This window comes from Geotrypetes seraphini, chromosome 4 (assembly GCF_902459505.1).
Source record: "Geotrypetes seraphini chromosome 4, aGeoSer1.1, whole genome shotgun sequence".
In the NCBI taxonomy this organism is placed as follows: domain Eukaryota; kingdom Metazoa; phylum Chordata; class Amphibia; order Gymnophiona; family Dermophiidae; genus Geotrypetes; species Geotrypetes seraphini.
Window position 1 is genome coordinate 257975983 of NC_047087.1, and position 18090 is coordinate 257994072.

An 18090-nucleotide genomic window follows, 5' to 3' on the forward strand; every position below is an offset into this window, starting at 1 on the left:
ATCTTTTCCCTTTCAGTCCCAGCCCCCTTTTCTCACCAGCAGCATTTTCCTCCCCACCCCACTTCCCTATGCAGTGGCAGCAGAAGCATACCCTCCCCCTCCATTTCCCTGTGCAGCAGCATTTCCCTCCCCCATCCTACTTCCCTTTGCAGCAGCACCTCTTCCCTGCGCAGCAGCACCTCTTCCCTGCTCCAGCAGCACCTCTTCCCTGCTCCCCCTGTCCCTCTTCCTTGCTCCCCCGGTCCAGCTGCACCTCTTCGCTGATCCCCCTGTCCCTCTTCCCTGCTCTGCTCCCCATGTCCAGCAGCACCTCTTCCCTGCTCCCCTGGTCCAGCAGCACCTCTTCCCTGCTCCCCTGGTCCAGCAGCACCTCTTCCCTGCTCCCCCGGTCCAGCAGCACCTCTTCCCTGCTCCCCCGGTCCAGCAGCACCTCTTCCCTGCTCCCCCTCACTGCCTTCCATACTTTGTCCCACCCCCACCCTCAGAAGCCAGCCTGCCTGCCATCCCCCTGTGCAGTAGAACCCTCTCCCCCCTCGCCACTATCGCCGCCATGCAGCCGACCCCACTGACCCTCCCACCGCGAGATGACCATCAAACCTCTCGGCTCCAGCAGTGGCCGCATCACACTAAAGTCGCTGCTTCGTGGCCTTCCCATGCTCTGATTTCCTCTGCTCAGTTTCTGATGATGCTAACTTTTATGGTGGGGGGAGGTGGGGGTGTCATTGCAGTTACTTTTGTAATGCTCTTTAGGAATAGGCAGTTGACAAATTTTTTAAATAAATAAATATACCCAGTTCAGGGCTATTAGACTTTGGCTAAGCAAAAGTGGCCCATAAATTGACTAGATCTTAGAGCCACTCGACTAGCGCTTCAGGCACTGGAGAAGGCAAGGCAGTCAATCTTGGACAATGTGACAGCAGTGGCTTATGTTAATAGGCAAGGAGGCACTCAAAGGAATTACAATGGCACTAAGTCTCGCTTATCAAATGGTCAACAATGGGCACTTGAATTAATTCCCTTTACAACATAAGGCATCATAAGATAAGTGTTAATGTTGGTCATATTAGTAGCACTATGCACTTTATTTGAGTTCATTGCACAAAGCATTTTCACTTTTTATATAACTTAGAGCTCAATGAATGATATCCTCAACCTGCATAAGCCGTTGGAACAATCTATCATGATTTAACGGTGTAGGTATCTGAGAACTCTTTGTTAATAGATAATATTGTTTTCATTGTTGACCAATAGGCAAGGAGGCACCAGGATTGCCCTGTTGCACCTAGAAGCTCAACTCCTCTTCCAGTTTGTGGAAACTTATCTGCATGTAGCCATGAACATAGCGGGAGTAGAAAACATGTAGGACAACTTCTCAATCGACAGATGCTTGACCCGGGGGGAATGGTCTCTGACCCCTTGGGTGTTCAATGCCATAGTTTTGCGGTGGGGGCCTCCACAGATGGATCTAATGGCCTCAACAGACAATTTGCTTCTACAGACAGAGACTCGAGCCCGGAAGTGGGGGGTTGGACGAGTTGGTCCAACCATGGCCCATGCTTGGATAGCGGGTCATGTGAATAGTTATGAGCTTTATATAAGACTAGTGTTTAAGCCCGTTACATTAACGGGTGCTAGTAGAGCCTCCTTCCCTCACATGTGCCCTATTTTCTGCCCCAGCTCCATACCCATTTTTACGCCCCTCCCTCCCACCACGGTCCAACAGCACCTCTTCCCTGCTCCCCCGGTCAGCAGCACCTCTTCCCTGCTCCCCCGGTCAGCAGCACCTCTTCCCTGCTCTCCCGGTTCCTCTTCCCTGCTCCCCCGGTCCCTCTTCCCTGCTTCCCCAGTCAGCAGCACATCTTCCCTGCTCCCCCGGTCAGCAGTACCTCTTCCATGCTCCCCTGGTCAGCAGGACCTCTTCCCTGCTCCCCCGGTCCCTCTTCCCTGATCCCCCGGTCAGCAGCACCTCTTCCATGCTCCCCTGGTCAGCAGCACCTCTTCCCTGCTCCGCTGGTCCCTCTTCCCTGATCCCCCGCTCAGTAGCACATCTTCCCTGCTCTCCCGGTCTCTCTTCCTTGCTCCCCTGGTCAGCAGCAACTCTTCACAAATCTCTCGCCTGTAGCAGCGACCGCAGCACTCTACACACGCTGCTTCACGGCCTTCAACTGCCCTGATTTGATTTGCCACATCTCTGATGATGTCAGACCCCGGGCGGCGGGGTCAGTTTTTCGGTTCGTCCCGGGGGGGGGGGGAGGAGGCGGTCTTTGTACCCCAGTCCCGGCTTGTGAAGGCGATCGTCGGGTGGCTTGGAGAAGGCTTGTGGAGGCGATCGTCAACGTGTGAAGAAACTTCCTTATTGTGAGGTGGCTGTGACATAAAACCCGCGCATGCGCACTCGTGTTTTCGCGACGGATCAGGGAACACGTTTTTTTAGTACACATGCGCGGCCTATCATTTTATTATATTAGATTAGTGCTGCTTGCATAAGTTTTTCTATCTGCTTTATAGCAGCTGCTTGAATGTTATAATGTTTATTGGCAATGTTTGTTACAGAGCAGAACAGAATTGTTCTGTTGGGGATTCTTCCCTGTTTTCCTCCTTCCAGTTATGTCTTTACTTGGTTGCTTTTATACAAACTGAGGAGGCAGGAGCAGCTTCCTGGGAAGGAGGTGGAGTTGAAAGATAATTCACAGTTTTCTGCAAACAATTAGTGTGTTCAGATGCAAAACCCTGCGGTTTAGAACCACTAGACACATTTGCAATAAAGATTATCGAGGTAAAAACCTAATCTTTCTTTCTGGTGCAAAAGGTACATCAGTCTTGACCAATTGGTTATTTTCCTCTAACTGCAAGTTGTGTAGAAGATATCATCTAACCTTTTCGGCTCCACTTTCTTCCTTATTGGACTGTGCTGTAGCGCCTCAGTCTTTTCTTCTACATGCGAGTTGGAAGATGTCTTTCTGATCTGTTCTGAATGTATTTTAGGGTTATTCAATGTCAAGTGGTCCAATATTGAAAATCATCCCTACTTGACTTTCTCCAAATTGAATAAAATTTTGTGTGGATGTTCTTATAGCCTCAAATGAAATCATGTACAAGTTTTCAGCTGGATCTCTATTGGTTTGAGATGTGTAGAGGCTGTCGAATATAGATCACACTGTGCTCTTGTGGAACGCAAAATAGCAACTTTGTCCAGGCACTACAGCCCAACAAAGCCTCCAAGAGAATTGAAATTTTGTGTAATATGCAATGAGCTAGAGGTGTGAAATTAAATGGTGTATCTAAGCTTATTGGGCTTGTCATGCTAACTCAGGTTACGGCATCTACTGTTTTCACATACATTTAGTAGTTGGTGATTAATTGCAAGTTCCATAAAGGTTCCTAGCTGCACATCTTCAATTTTAATAAAATTTAGTGATGTAGGTTTTGGGCCATAGGCTACTAACAGGCCAACTTATTAGATATCAATGTGCTTTGGTTTACAAGTTAATATAGTCAAAATAATATGATTCAAAATTAACATTTCAAGTTCTTATATTGCAACTTTTCCACTCTTACTGATGATGCAGATTAAGATTGCATTACCTTTGTTTTTTCTTGTAATTACTCTAGTTGTTATGTTTTGCTTATGTCCCTGTATTTTTCAAAAGCCAATAAATAGTTTTGAACTTAAAAAAAAAATTGTTCTTGTCATGAGCCATTGCTTTTAACTAAATTTGAATTCCTTTAACACACATGTTGCAGTCCATTTCAAAAGAAAGACTATAGTCGTTCTAAGGGGTTACATTCCATGAACATTCCAACAGCAGACTGGTTATTGGCTTTTACTGGAACTATCTTCAAACCTAGGCAGAAACTGTGCCCTAGATGCAGGCAAGATATGATTTAAAAAAAAAACGGTTGACTGGAGAACCACCTGACTCATCAGATGAACAGGGAGATACATTGGACTCTTCAGACAAGGCCAATTCCAGCCTTGTACAGTAAGTCAATAGAAGAGACTCAAAACGCTATGCAAAGCGTAAAATAGGTCAAACTCAAGATGCTATTGCAAGCTGCATTGCAACCGCAGGTGGATTTACTTCCATTGATATACTGGAAAAGCAAAATATTAATTCATGCCCTAAATGCATTGATTATGACACATTACTTGAGGAACTGAAGGCAAAGCTATAAATTGCAAATCATGCTGAAAACGTCCAGATCCTTCCATTGGCCCCACAATGTTGGGCTATTGACTATGCAGTATTTTTAATATATCATCCCAAATGGTAAAGCAGGCCAGAGGCCTTAAACATGACAAAGGTGTCCTTGCAATGCCTTGAAAAAGGCAGGGGAAGATCCTTTCAATTGACATTGAACAAAGAGTCAATAATTTCTATCAGGATGATGAATTTTCTCGATTATGCCCTGGCAAAAAAGATTATGTATCTGTTAGGATAAATGGTGAATGGATATAGAGGCACGTGTTATTGTGCAATTTATAAGAACTTTGAGTAGCTTATCAGCAACGCCTTGGGCCTGAAGCTGGCTTCTCTACATTTTGTGAACTTTGTCCAAAATGATATATTACAGCCAGCTCTGCTGGAACCCATTCTGTGTGCATTTGCAGTTCATCAAAATATTAAACTTATGTTGGCAGCTGCTTTCTTAAATAACTACAAATTTCTAATGGGCAAAATTGTATGCAGTTTAGATTCAAAAAATTACGTGCTGCATTGCTGTGAACTGTGTCCAGGCAAGGAGGTACTTGAGGATTACTTGTCTGAGATGTTCAAGGATACAGATCCTGATGACCCAATTACATTCAAGAAGTGGGTCCATACTGACTGTGATACTCCAGAGAAAACTAAGGGAAGACCATTTCATTAACCTAATGGACTTTGCAGAGAACTATTATTTTATAGTCCAGGATGCAGTCCAAGGCTTTCACTGACAAAATTGCCAAGTAACTTTGCACCCCTTTATGCTTTACTTCAATTCAGACTCAGGACTCTGCATAATTAGTGACTGCTTGCAGCATGACACTGTTTCAATTCATGCCTTTTTGAAAGCTTTAATTGCCTTTATGAATTAACTTATTGCTGAAATTAAAAATGCACACTACTTTTAGCAATGGATTTGCAGTACAATATAAAAATTACAAAAATTTTGTTAATCTATGCTGCCATTACAAAGACTTTGAAATTTCTGCTGATTGGAATTTTTTTGGTACTATCCATGGAAAATCACCATGTGATGGTATTGGAGTACTGTAAAATGATTTGCTGCACATGCCAGCTTGGAGCAGCCCCTAGGAAATCAGATCTTGACTCCAAATGATTTGTTTAGCTTTTGTGAAGAAAATATTACTGGAGTCAAATTCTTATCTCAAAGGAAGACATTGAGAAATTAAGACCTTTTCAGGAATCCAGGTTAAAGAATGAACATACAGTAGCTGGAACTTGGAGGAAATTGCCAGTTTAAGCCAATCGATGAAACGAAAATTTGTGTCAGTAGAGTATCGGGAGATGAAACATTTGTCATTGCTGATGTCACTAAAGCTGATAATACTCCTTTATTTAGTCAACCTGCAGCCTGGCCAATATGTTGCTTGCATGTATGACAATTGTTAGTGAACTGGAAATATCTCTGAAATCTCCTCGGAACACAGTGATGCCTTAATTAACTTTTTGACTCCATAAGGCTCTGCTCGATCCTTTCATTGGTCCATTGAAAAAGATACTGGTGTCTCTTCTCTGTTTGGAGTGATCTTCACTCGCTAGATCCACTCACTTGTCCTCTACATACTGTCAGTTCTGGATTATTTTCTTCACCTCTCCAATTTTTGACTCAAAACTACTTCATTATGTCTTCACCTCAGTGCTATCGGCACCTTTCATTCACCATTAGAAAAGAAATATTAAAATAAAACCCATGAAGGAAAGTAGTACCTAGTGTAGCTGCTTATTTTTACTCATGATAGATATGAAGCAGTTTTGAAGCCCTGGAAAATCTTTTGAGTTGGCTATTCAGACCTTTCAGGTTCAGGCCACTTTTGAATAGGAGTTATATGTTTACTGGTGACCAATAAACTTTGTCTTTAGTCACCAATATTCAAAGACATGATTTAGATAATATTAGGTGATAATTGGTCTGTTTGCTATGGCACTATCAGCATTAGGATGGAGTGGTAGCATGGGAATTTACTTTAGGTCTGTGATTAGATATTGAGCCCATTATTTTTTTATGAAGGTGAATCAAAAATTAAAAGCAATTATTAAATTAAGCACATATAAGCACATAAGCATTGCCTCTGCCGGGTCAGACCAGGGGTCCATCGTGTCCAGCAGTCCGCACCCGTGGCAGCCCCCCAGGTCTGTGACCTGTAATTGGACCTTACCTAAGTCTTTCATTCCCTATTCATTTAATACCTGTACCTAAACCCTTCAATCCCCTTATCCTTCAGGAAGTCATCCAATCCCTTTTTGAAGCCCAATATTGTACTCTGCCCTATCACCTCCTCTGGGAGCGTATTCCAGGTGTCCACTACCCTCTGAATGAAGAAGAATTTCCTAGCGTTCGTTTTGAATATGTCTCCTTTCAATTTTTCTGAATGCCCTCTTGTTTTTGTGGGTCCAGCTAGCCTGAAGAATCTGTTCTTCTCCACCTTCTCTATGCCTTTCATGATCTTATAAGTCTCTATCATATCCCATCTAAGTCTCCGCTTCTCCAGGGTAAAGAGCCCCAGCTTCTCCAACCTTTCAGCATACGAAAGGTTCTCCATGCCCTTTATCATCCGTGTCGCTCTTCTCTGGACCCTCTCGAGTATCACCATATCCTTCTTAACCAGAACAAAGCTAGAGAAATATAACATATGTACTTGTACATTGCCTATTAGATAGTTTGTCTATGCACAGTGCAACGCTCGGCCTTTAATCATGTGGCAGCCACGAGGTCAGAAACATGGATGCTCCATTGCAAGATTGCACCGTCGAAAAACAACATGCAGTAGTGTGCTATCTTTGGGCAAAGGAAGTGAAACCTGTGGAAATTCACCGTCTGATATTGACTCGGTATAGACCAGGGATCTCAAAGTCCCTCCTTGAGGGCCGCAATCCAGTCAGGTTTTTAGGATTTCCCCAATGAATATGCATTGAAAGCAGTGCATGCACATAGATCTCATGCATATTCATTGGGGAAATCCTGAAAACCCAACTGGATTGCGGCCCTCAAGGAGGAACTTTGAGACCCCTGGTATAGACATAGCACCATGAATCAATGAAGGGTTTATGAGTGGGTAAAAAGGTTTAAAGTGGGAAGAACGGGTGCATCCAACGAAAGTCATTCTGGTCGCCCATCAACATCGTGCACACAAGAGCATATTGACAGGGCAGATGCCTTGATTAGAGAAGACTGACTGATAACGGTGTCTCAATTGGCTGCAAATTTGGATATCAGCTATGAATCTGCATTTGCCATAAAGCTTGATATCTTGGGATACAGGAAAGTCTGAACACGATGGGTTCTCAAACAGCTTACTGATTTGCACAAGCAATAGCTTGTGAAGTTGTGACCCAGTCCCTGAAATGGTATAAAAATGACTGTATATCCCTGGATGTTATTTATGTAGCTGATATAGTCCGTCTGTGGAGAACCCCCATTACAGATAAGCAACTTTGCTTATCCCACGAAAACCAAATCAATTTTCCTCATCTATGAAGAGAAAATTTAAGAGAACAAGGATAGATCTATGGTGCCAAAAACAGGAAGGGGTATGAGACCCCAAGGTAGGGTAACTCAATGAAAGATCTTCCCTTTGGGTGGCCATGACTTTTGCACAACAGCTGAAATTAGAGTGAATGCCTTGACCATGATTGGTTTTTGCATATTTGGTGGTAAGCACTCAGATTTCTTTCGTACACAGATGTGTGCTCATTTGCTCTGCTGCAGAAATGTTTGAAATGACCCTATATGTTTCAGCAGCAGCTAACCTGGGATTGTGTTGGTGTTAATTATACTGTAAATGTTAATAGAAAATGAAACATTTTTCCTTGTCATCATCAGCAGATGAATCCACAAGTATTTGGATTAATCTGCTGTGACTAAAGGGAAGAAAATTATCAGATAAGACACATTTTCCTTAGTTTTTTGATCCTCAGTTTTTGTTATCATAATTACTACATGCTTTAATGGAATCAAAAATATTTTGCAGATACTCAGAGGTATGATTTTTTTACTTGTACTACTTAACGCTCTCATTTGACCTGGCAGTTTCCTCTTCCATTTCATTTAAAACTAAGGCTGAAATCTGGTGCAGTGAACATTCAGTTGTATTACCCAAGGATTTTTTCCTCCATCTTATATCCTCTCTCCAATATACCTGGTTTGATCATTGCAGTGATAGTCTTGGGCTAGGGTCCAGGCACTAGAGCTCCTTGCGACTATGGGCCCTGAATCAAGCCTCTAGATGTTACCCTTAAGCTATGACAATGACTTTATCCTCACTAACACCACCACAATTTTTGGTCTATTAACACTACTTTTACAGCATCATTTACCCCCTATGATCTGGGAGCAGAAGACCCAATGCTGACTCTGGGCTATACCTTGCATTTGGTTCTGATTTAAAAAAAAAAGTTTCACACAAACACTACTCTTTTTTTGGTATTTAAATAGTCTGTTTACCAAACCATGCTTTAACAGCCAAAATTAACACACTGTAAGAGTAAAAGCTGTGCAGTAACTGCTTAAGGCATTTCTAGTATGTCTGCTACAGTTAATGCATGTTAAGTTCATTCACAATTTAGCATGAATACGTATAACACCACTTCCTGAGGAGACATTAATTGCATTCTGCTAATTGCACAGGTGACAGCACATGGTAATCAGTGTGTACTAATTGCAGTATGGTATGGAATCCCTGCCTCATCTCACACTAAGCAGTTAAGCATAAGATTTTTAGTGTGCTGGCTGATTTTAGCACATGGCAGCTGTTAGCATAGGCTGGCACTAACTAGCACACTAATAAGCATGACCCTTTAATCTTTATTTTGGGATTCTAAAATATATTATTTTCTTTTTTTTTTAAGATTAGACAATACATTGGAAGAAATCATATTTAAGTTGGTACCCAGGCTTCGAGAAGGTAAGATTTTTGGAAATTGTTGCTTTCTATAGGACAGACATACTAATGAGGTTTTCCCATTTTGGGAGTAATTTTATAACATGCACTTGTATAAAATTTCCAAAAACATGCCTCGTGCCAGACCCACCAAACCAGCAGGTGCAATTAGCACTGAATTCAGTAACATAACCACAACTGTAAGGATTGATTAGTCCTGTGTGGCTCTACTATTCTCTGCCTCCAACATGTGGTCGCAGTCTGGATTGGTGCAGCAGTGTGGTCTGGTTTTCAGAGGCTTGGACCATAGCCCATGTCCTTGGGAGTCTCAGTATCTTGACCTTCGCCTGATTGAGCAGTGGAAGTCTTGGCACCTTGGCCAGGGCTGGACTATATAGCCCTTCTTTGGCAGGTTTAAACTGGGTAGCAAAGGTCCCATGGAATCCTGACTGAAAGGAGAGAGGACAGTAAAAGGAGAGCCCTTATTGGGTCTATGTTTGATCTCCCTATTGTCTTTCTCCCTCTCTGTTTATTGTATGTTAAAATGTACAGCGCTGTATATGCCTTTCAGCGCTATAGAAATAATAAGTAGTAGTAGTCTTTTGTCTGCTCCCCTGCCTTTAACATTATTTGGAAAAAAAAAAAAAAAAAGCATGACACTTCCCAATCATAGTTTTGAGATGGATGGACATTAACATTTTTGGGAGGCTTGAACAGGAGAAGCACTCCACCTGCTGTAGTATGCAATTGCTCAGCTTTGCAGAGATAGAGTGCAGCTGCTGTTGTGGCATTTACAGCAATGTAGTAACTTAATTCAGCTGCTTCCTGTTTTTGCCCTGCCTGTGATAGCAAAACGGCAGGGCAGCTGGTATTCATGGAGGAGGATAGGCTAGAGAAGAGTTGATACTCAGAAGAAGTTCTCTGGTGGCTTTTTCTTGCTGGCAGGAAATGTGGCCATTGGGCAGGAGTTGGAGGGGAGGATGACAGTCCTGAATGAGCCTCGAGAGTGCTGGATGGAACTGTAGCTCCTTAGATGAACCAGGTCAGCTCTTTTCTTCTAAGATACCAGCTGGTAAAAAAAGTTTCCAGCTCTGTCCAGAAGGCTCTGGCCTCCCTGCAGTTTCCTAAGCAGTCAGAGGGGCAGCAGGGATGGTGCACAGGACCTTGAAAAGGCCCAGACTGAACTCAGGGTCACATGGCAGTGGTTGCATCCCTGATGGAGACTTGGGGCTAAAGGATGATTGCCTGGGGTGGGGGCACAAGTGAAGAAGGTAGTATGTCTTCTGAGGAAGGGGAAGCTTCTTTGGACATGAACAAACATACATAGTAAATGACGACAGATAAAGACCTGAATGGTCCATCCAGTCTGCCCACCAGTCACACCCATCAAAAACAAGTCCTTGATTGTCTAGTTTGACATGCTCCCTTGATTATGATTGAGGCCCCAGTAGATGAGTTGAATAGGTACCGGATTCTAGAGGGTTTGTGAGATCTTTCCCCTCTGTATGGCCCTCCATACTGTGTTTCCCCGAAAATAAGACAGTGCCTTATATTAATTTTGGGACCCAAAAATGCACTAAGTCTTATTTTTGGGGTAGGTTCAGCAACCAAACCAGATTTCTTCCCCCAGTTTAAGCTGTGCATTGGAGCTTTACACTGTCTTCTCCATCAGAAAACAAAATAAAGGCAAAGATTAAAACAAAGGGCCATTCCACCAGCTTGATCATAAATACAATATGTTATTTCTGAATATATAAATTATTTTTGTTTTAATGTTCTGAACGTTCAAGTGACGGGGAAGGAGGAAAAATTCACCCTTGATGTCCCTTGCATTGCCCCCCAAGCTAACAAAGGGTCTGGCGCAGCCTCCTCGGCAGTTTATGGACTGTGTGTTGGGGGATTTGTGGAGGAGGGAGGGGGTCCGTGTCAATCCTGCGCTCTCCTCCTGCTAGGGCAGGACACTGCGGGGTCAGCTGCCCATCAGTCGGCTTTGCTCCAAGCCCTTCTAGAGCTGACAGTTAGTGGCCGCCTCTGACTCTTAAAGGGGAAGAATGCCAGCAGTCCTCCTCATCGCTTGTCACCAGCCATCTTGTTTCTTCTTTAACTCCCGTGGGAATGAGAGAGCGCGTGCGTCAGGCTGCAGCTCTGAGACAATGAGCACAAGCCTCCAGCTGTTCCCCAACCGCCTCCTCTTGCTGTTTCTGCTGGGGGGATGTTATTTAGATGCTTCCCCAAAACTGGGAACCAATCTGGGCAAAGAACAACAAAGGGCTGCACACGGTCTTGCTCCTCGGCTGGCTTGGAAGACCGAGGCAACAGCACCACCAATTTTGTCCAGACTAAGGCTTATATTAAGACCTACCCCTAAAATCATGCTAGGGCTTATTGTTGGGTTAGGTCTTATTTTCAGGGAAACACGGTAGAATGGTACTGGAGAATTGAGAAAGCCTGGACTTCGTGCTCAGGGGTACCAAGTCTCTGTCATTGGAGAATTTTGATTAACTGTTTAAGGTCTTCCTTAGAATGGAAGCTATTGTGGTCATGGTCGCAAAGAAGACAGTCATGGTGTAGGAATGTGTGGCACTTAGAGAATGACACAGTGACAGAATTAGTCACTGTCCCTGTGGATAACCATGGGATACCATCCCGTGTCTGTCTCAGCCTCAATCCTTCTACATCATGCAATGCAAGGCTTGAGGGTTAGTGGTTGTGTCTATTCATACTCTGATTCTTCCCTCTCTCCTTAAAGAATAACATGGGGATTGTTTCCTGCGGTTATTCACAGTGATGGTGACATATTTTGTCACCGTGTCAACTGGCACTCAAGAATATTCAATTAGAAGAGCTGAGCTGCTCCTAAAGCAGGCCTTTGAAGCCTTAGCTATGGGACCCAGACCACCATTTGTGGATTCCTGTACAAACAGCATGCAATTCCTTATGGATGGGTTGTGTAACGTAACTCGCGAGTTGGCTTGTAAAAGGTATCAATCATTTTTCTCAGCTCCACCTCCTTATCTCCCTGGTCAATGCCCTCTCTCTTCAGTCTTCTACAAGCGAGTAGAGAAGATGTCTCTTCCTCTGCTTTGCACTAGATTTGTTATTTTTGGGTACTAATCCAATCTTTTTCAAGGCTTCCTTGTGCTAAGAGGTTCCAAGTAGTCCTTGGACAACTCTGCCTGGGAGAAGGGTCAAACACTGGAGTCTGAAGCCAGGAGGACCACATTTTTAAAAGAGCACCTGCCTGGATGGCCTGCCTTAACACTTGGAGCTTGGGACAGCCTGCCTTAACACAAGGAGCGGTGCTTGTCCCAGTTGAGATAGACACTTGAGCTCAGACTGATTAGTCCCCATGACTGGCTGGAAGGCTTGGCAGAGGTTGACTGCATCCCCTCAGAAGAATTGTGTGGGAGCATTATGAGTCAAGGGTTTCAGATTTTGGACCCTGAATAAAAGGCAATTTGAAGAGACAAGCCACTGGAGCCACCCTTGTTTGTCTGAGGCAGAAATTCCTTCTCCATTTTCAGCTGCAGTGAGAAGCTGATGCAGGTACAGCACATGGCAATTCTGTGAGTACAGCTTTCACGGTACTGTGATACCTACAAACTGTTATCTTTATCATATCGTAATTTTTCGCTGTATTTTTTGAAATGTGTGGCCTATTCCAAACAGGTCCTCTCAGACATCACTTACCAAACTGTATATCTTATACTCTTGCTCAGCAAATTGTATTTCTATAATTTTGCTTTCTTAAAGTCTCTGCACTCTGTATTTCCTCTGACTATCTGCATATTGTAATTCGCTGAATGTCCAGCTCTCTTGATTGCAAACTGCCTAGAAGATTGTGCCGGTATAGAAGAATAAAGTTATTATTATTATTACTGTCTAGGGGAAAATTGGGGTGGGTCAGAAATTGGCAAAACTAAGGTTTTCTGGGGTTATCTCAAGGGTCCTCCAACTCTAAAATCCTATTTTCAGTGTTTTTGAACTTTGTTTTGCTCCAAAGGGCCATTTTTTTAGGCCAAAATGCTGCTTGTGGCCATCTTGAATTTCCTGATTTTTATATTAAAATCCTCTATCTGCCTTCAAAATACTCAATATTGGTTTAAATCGCTTGTAATGGACTTCTCAGGTGGATTTAGCCCTACAGTGTTCTCTCCATGAAAAAGTAGATGGATGGGACGGGGAAATTTGGTGGTGGGGAAAATGAAATGTGTGCTATTTTTATTAGTTAGTTATTTTCCAATGCTCAATATGACTTCCTTTTTTAAGGTTTGACACTTAGGCAGTGTTAATTAGCATTTAAGCCACCCTTAAAAAAAAGTAATACAGATCCTCTTATTCCGAATAGCTACTGGTCAGTATCAAACCTTCCATTTCTTTCAAAACTACCGTACTTGAGAGATTGGTATTCAACCAACTTCAAACTCATGTTGAGTTAATGCTTTGCATCCCCTGCAATCTGGTTTTTGTTTGACATAGCACAGAAACAATAATTCCTACCTCAGGGCTCCTTATACAAAGTTGCGCTAGCAATTCTGCCAAAGCAAATGCAATGAAGCCCATAGGAATTGAATGGACTTTGGTACATTTGCCATGGGAGAATCACTACTGTGGCTTTGTAAAAGGGGTCCTTGCTGAGTAAACTCTATAGACACCTAGACCAGTATTTCTCAACTTCTTCAAGCCAAGTACCCCCTAAGTCTAACAAATACCAACTGAGTACCCCAGCCCAAGCTCCACCCCTGACCCCACCCCCATTATAACAGTACTAATTGTAATGCAATTTCTTCCATTCATTTTTCATGTACACACAATATAATCTTATTCATTCATCATAAAATAAAAAATCCCCACAAAGCACACTGTATGCAGAGAAAATGTTAATTATCATTTATATTTGTTTTATTTTCAAAGAGGTCAAGGGCCTCCTCTTTGTTTCAGGTTTCTCCCTCTATCTTCCTTCTGTTATCATTTTGAGTCCTCCCACCTTTGTTCCAGGTCTTTCTGTTTCTCTCACTCTCTTTGTCTTCACCCTCCCCAGGGCCAGGCATCTCTCTCTCCTCGGTTCAGGGTCTTTCCTCTCTCTACCCTCTCTAGTCCAGCATCTACCCTGTCTACCCCCTCCCTTTTGGTTCGTCTGCTTTCCCGCCTCTCCTCAAGGTCCTTTTCTGTCTCCCCCCTCTGGTGTCCAGATCCAGCATCTCTATGGCAACCCACATCCCGCTGGGGCCCTCACGACAGGCACAGCCTTACCTCCGCTGCTTCCCGCACCCAGCAAGAGAGGTTGTCTTCTGCGCTGTGACCGCCGCTTGTCGAGGACCAACCTTTAAAGCTATTTACAGCAGAGGATCGACAGTGCTGTAGCGAATCTAGCAGGCTGCCATTGGCCTCAGCAGCACGTTCCCTCTGCTGCAGTCGTCCTGCCTCTCCTATGACGTCAGGAGTGATTGCGGTAGAGGGTACATGCTGCGGAGGCTGACAGCAGCCTGCTAGGTTCGCTACAGCTGCAGCAATCCTCTGTAGGCTGCTGTAATTAGCTTTAAAGGTGAGACTGTGAGGCCGTGGGAAATATGTAGGCCTTCGGTGAAATGGGCAGCACTATGCAGTGCTGGCGCCGTACCACATAGGCAAATCAGCAATACAGAACCCAAAGCAGGGCCCTTGGTTGTATTGCAAAGGAAGTGTGGGAGAGACGCCCTGAGGGAAGGGGATGTAGCATAAGACAAAATGCTACTTACTCCTGAGGGGGAAGCGCATCATTGGATGAAGACAGCTGGGCGCTCATCTAAATTAGCCAGGCAGAGCACCCAGCTACAAGACGCTAGGGAGAACTCTGCCCTATAATCATGCCAAGTGTAAGCTGGATGGGCGCCTGTGATACTGAGATCAGTCATTGCTTCAGTGGCTTCGGGCAAATTTTTGACCTCATTTGATCTGACGGAGGCTTCTTACTTGCATATTACCAGATCACTGAAAATTTCTCAGGTATCATGTGCTAGAGAAGTAGCAATCGTGTGGCGTTAGGGGTTTATTTGTCTATCATGGAAGTGGAACCGCTTCATCCGGGAGGAGAGCAACGAAGAGCCGGCTGAGTCAGAGAGAGAGAAGGAGAGTCGGGAGGAATACTGAGAGGAGGCGGGAGAGCAGGAGATTAGGAAGGAGAGTCGGGAGGAGAACCGGGAGCAAGGGGCAGCGGCAAGAGAAAGCTCCAACCCCCCCCACCGCGTCATCGCCCGGGATCCCACTTAAAAGGGAGCGAGCAGATTGGAGTCGGGAGAGCCGGGAGGAGAGCAGCGAAGAGCCGGCTGAGTCAGAGAGAGAGAGCAGGAGAGTCGGGAGGAATACTGAGAGGAGTCGGGAGAGCAGAAGAGTCGGGAGGAGAACCGGGAGCAAGGGGCAGCAGTGAGAGAAAGCTCCGCCCACCCCCACCGCATCATCGCCCAGGCTCCTCCTTAAAAGGGAACAAACAGATTGGAGTCAGGAGAGCCAGGAGGAGAGCAGCGAAGAGCCGGCTGAGTCAGAGAGAGCAGGAGAGTCGGGAGGAATACTGAGAGGAGTCGGGAGGAGAACCGGGAGCAAGGTGCAGCGGTGAGAGAAAGCTCCGCCCATTCCCATCCTCGCCTGGGCTCCCCCTTAAAAGGGAGCGAGCCAACGGCGCACAGCCGTTTGTTGCGCGGCGAAGGCAAGCAGCAAAGGCGTTCGCCTTAAGAAGGAGCCGAAATCTAGGACGCCCAACAGAGTGACCTAGAATGTAAGCTACAAGTTCTATTTGTAGCTACTGCGAAACAGGGAGCACTTCTCGCACACCACACACCTAGAGGAAGAATAAGCATTCACCACAAACACAGCAGCACCAGCAAACCCACAACAAACAGACCCACAACAACACAGCAGCACCAGCAGAACCACAACAAAGGAAGACAGCAAGCAGGAAGTCAGGTCACATCCAGCCGACAGACAGAAGGTTCGCAGCAAAAAGCCCACACATCTCAGAAGGAACAAGGAAGTCAGAAGATGAGCTTTCCAGTCTTCTGCACCAGCTGTAATATGTATGACTACCTCCCCTTGGGGACTTGCAGTCGATGCATGGAGCTGGGCAGCCTGATACAGCAAGTCCGGCTGCTAGAAGAGACAGTGAGGGAACTAAAAGAACTCACCTTTGAAGAGGAAATCCGCGAACAGGAGAAGCGACTAGTGGAGTCCAGTACCAACGAAGAGATCGAGGAGCTAGAGAGATTCATTGAGGAAGCCCACCAGCAACATGTAGAGGTCCCAGGGCTGGAAAACTGTACCCAAGCAACCCAGGAAGATGGCCTAGACCGGATGGGAGGAGACACCACTACAACTACAGATGTGACTGAAGCAGAGATAGAAGGTGACCACTCACCGAGAGGAAGAAGGAGACTGCATGGGTACGTACCTCAGGAGAGAGAAGATTAGCCCTACACCATGGATGTGGATCTATGAACCCCGAGGAACCCCTGAACAAAGAAGATGGGGATCATCGTAGGAGACTCCATTATATGACATGTGGACATACACACTGCAGAAGGAAGAGAAGATAAACTTGTCACCTGCCTGCCCGGAACAAGAGTGAAGGATGTGGCCAACAGGATCACCTGGATCATAGACAACACAGAAGGAGAGGACACTGCTGTGCTTATCCACTTGTGAACCAATGATGTGAGCGGGCAGAAGTATGACAGAGAAGAACTGGAGGGCCAGCTCCACTCGCTCGGAAGAAAGCTGAAAGTCAGGGAAGTGAAGGTGGCCTTCTCCGAGATCCTCCCAGTACCGAGAGCGGATGAGAAGAGGCAAGAGGAACTGCGAGCGGTCAACTCCTGGATGAGAAGATGGTGCGAAGAAGAAGGCTTTGACTTCGTGCGCAACTGGACGGCGTTCTGGGGAAGAAACAGGTACTATAGAAAAGATGGATTATACCTCACCAAGGAAGGAGCAAGAGTATTGTCAGGCAACATGAGGAGGGCCATTGACAAGGCTTTAAACTAAAGGTCAGGGGAAAGCCGACAGTTGACCACCAGTCGATGGCCAAGGCGGCAGAATGCCCCAAAGAAGGATCCACAGACAGCTACCCAGACATAGGGGGTGAAAACCACAAAGCAAATGAGGGAGACAATGTAGGAGCACATACAGATACCGTGAAAGACATAGTAGGGGCTGCGATGCTTAGAAAGTCCAAGAAGGGACCACAAAGGGAACTTAAATGTATGTGTACGAATGCTAGAAGCTTGAGAAACAAAATGGGAGAGCTAGAGATAATAGCAAGACGCGACGAACTAGAAATCATTGGCATAGCAGGAACATGGTGGAATGATGAAAATGAATGGGATACAGTACTACAGGGATACAAGCTATACAGAAGGGATAGAACAGGGCAGAAAGGGGGAGGTATTGCCCTATATGTTCAGGAAGGAATAGAATCTGTTAGAGAGGTAAAGACAGAGGGGAAAGAGAAGCTAGAGTCCCTCTGGATCAAGATTTCTAGACGCAACGGTGCAGACACAAAAATTGGCCTTTACTATCGCCCCCCCCCAGGACAGATGGAGGAGACAGACTCAGAAATGATAGAGGAAATCAAACAAGGATGTAAGACAGGAAATGTATTGATCATGGGAGACTTCAACTTCCCGGGGATCGACTGGAACCTGGGAACCTCAAACTGTGGCAAAGAGACAAAGTTCCTGGAAATGATAGGGGACTGCTTCCTAGAACAAATGGTGGGAGAGCCGACGAGAGGAGACACCACTTTGGACTTGGTCCTAAATGGCATTACTGGTCAGACAAAAGAAGTAGAAGTCATGGTCCCGCTTGGGATGAGCGATCACAACATGATCAACTTTAAACTTGACATCGGGAAGGGTAAACGTGGCAAAAACTTAACCACGACCTTCAACTTTAAAAAAGAAAGATATGATAGCATGAGAGACATGGTAAAAAAATGGCTCAAGAAAAGGATGGATAATATC

At 45.0% G+C, this 18090-nt stretch overlaps 1 protein-coding gene across 2 annotated transcripts in view; it reads left to right on the forward strand.

The window, feature by feature from the left end:
* The window catches only part of PCGF5 (polycomb group ring finger 5), a 123105-nt gene that overhangs the window by 26524 nt on the left and 78491 nt on the right, over positions 1-18090 (forward strand). For both annotated transcript variants that reach the window (XR_004539239.1, XM_033942280.1), the window contains exon 3: positions 9072-9127. Coding sequence is in view for 1 of the 2 variants with exons in the window: in XM_033942280.1 (XP_033798171.1) it covers positions 9072-9127 (56 nt within the window). In the remaining variant the exon portion in view is untranslated. The remainder of the gene's footprint in view (positions 1-9071; positions 9128-18090) is intronic.